Here is a 1,924-nt window from a genome sequence, read left to right on the forward strand (position 1 = left end):
TGTTGGAAGATTATATGGCTTAAACTGTATGTTTCATTCGTCCCCGCATGCCGTTCCATTCGTCCCGTCCAGGAGGGACAGATGTAACATTATGCACGTCCCACTCTTGTTGTAATAACTCCTGAACGGGTTTGTCCAAAGCTGAAAATGCAGCTGTATCAGACAGATGACACGTGTAGGTTGCTAGTGACAAAATATCAGCTTTCAGTGTGATACGACCGCTTTGTAAATTACGTTTAATCAAAAAGTGTTTCAACTGTCCCGGCTCTCCCCTACCATTATTACACTTTATATAGACTGAGTTGCCTGAAGTTGTCAAGCAATGTCGACAAGATCATTCACCACCCACCCACACACAAGCAATGACCATATTCTCTGTATAAGTCCGTATTCTTGGCATTGAACAACACCTCCGTGCCCTGAATGGTGGGTACGGCCATTACTCAGCCCTCTAATGAACTGTGTGGTATTAGGGTATATTTCTGGTGGAACGTGAGAAAAGTTAATCCCTTAACATGCTTTGCAGAATACGGTGATTAAAGCCTTAATACTTCAGAAAAGGATTAGTTTGAATTTTGTAGGCAATCCTGTTTGAAGACCTAATGTTTCCTCTCTTTCCCTGCAGGTTAGAGGTCAGTGGGTACCAGTTGGTGGAGAAGATGTCCATGCAAAGTAAGTGCTCACTTTTCTGTGTTAAGTAGAGGTGGTAATGATTATGATTGGGCTGTCTGATGGTGTTGGTACCGGGCCACACCAGAGGCCTGTACTACCAATCAAGAATTGGTGTTAACTAGGTAACTTACCCCAGAGTTAGACTTAGACTAGACTTAGATGTCTCTTTATTGATCCTTTTGGGATGACTCCCGCAAGGAAATTGTTCTGTGTAGTTCTGTGTATCACAACGGTGGACCACTTGTTCATTCATTCATTCATTCATAATTATTCCACAGGAATGTTAAAAAGTAGCATTACATTACAATATAATCAGTTTAAAAACTGGTTTTCAGCACTGAACGTGGTTACAGCACGTCGGGACAGAGATTTGCACAGGACAAATTTGGACAACTAAAACAACAATACAGTTTCGGCACATAAGGAAGGAGACATTTATACAAGACATCAGCATTGCTAGACAAATACAGAGGCTTGGACAACACATGAGAAATTAATGTGTGCAAGTGTAACTGTTAAGAAGGAGCTGTTTGGCCTTTTTGAAATATGTGATGGATGATAGTGTTCTGATGTGATGTGGGATGTCATTCCAAATTTTGTTGTATGTATATTCAATTCAATTCAATTTTATTTATATAGCGCTAAATCACAACAACAGTTATCTCTTTGCGCTTTTCATAAAAGAGCAGGGTTCTAGACCGGACTCTGTGATGCTATTCACAGAAACCCAACAGTTCACCAAGAGCAAGCACTAGGACACGGAGGCAAGGAAAAACTTCCTTAAGAGGGGGGGGGGGGGCCATCTGCCTCAACCGGCTGGCGGTGAGAGAGAGAGAGAGACAGAGAGAGAAACACTTGCAGAAAGCGAAAGGAGGAGAGAGGGGAGGGCAAGACTCCTGGAAAGGGAAGAAGTTGAGTTAGTAACATGCATTAATGGAAGGAGGTTATAGAATTAAGATTTCTGACCACAGTTGTTTTTTAATGGAGGAAGTGGAATAAGTGCCTGAGAGACCGACCTAGTGTTACCAAGTTACATCGTTGTGGTAACCTAATCTGCTTGGGGAACGCTAGTAGGACTGCTTTACACCAACCAACAGTTTACTGCAGTCTAAGGCTCTGTTTACACGAATACGCTCGCGGGTGAAAAAGTGATTGGCTAATATCTAGCCAATGAGAGTATTGTCATTCACAAGGCTACTTTTTACTTTTATACTTTCCGAACATTTCCAAGCCTGTACTTTGTTACTTTTAC

At 41.9% G+C, this 1,924-nt stretch overlaps 1 protein-coding gene across 1 annotated transcript in view; it reads left to right on the forward strand.

The window, feature by feature from the left end:
• Positions 1-1,924, forward strand: part of jupb (junction plakoglobin b) — a 201,485-nt gene that overhangs the window by 63,852 nt on the left and 135,709 nt on the right. Inside the window, exon 2 of the mRNA XM_032537551.1 lies at positions 626-672. Within this exon, the coding sequence (XP_032393442.1) occupies positions 660-672 (13 nt within the window). The 5' untranslated portion in view covers positions 626-659. The remainder of the gene's footprint in view (positions 1-625; positions 673-1,924) is intronic.

This window comes from Etheostoma spectabile, chromosome 15, assembly GCF_008692095.1.
Source record: "Etheostoma spectabile isolate EspeVRDwgs_2016 chromosome 15, UIUC_Espe_1.0, whole genome shotgun sequence".
Taxonomy (NCBI): Eukaryota; Metazoa; Chordata; class Actinopteri; order Perciformes; family Percidae; genus Etheostoma; species Etheostoma spectabile.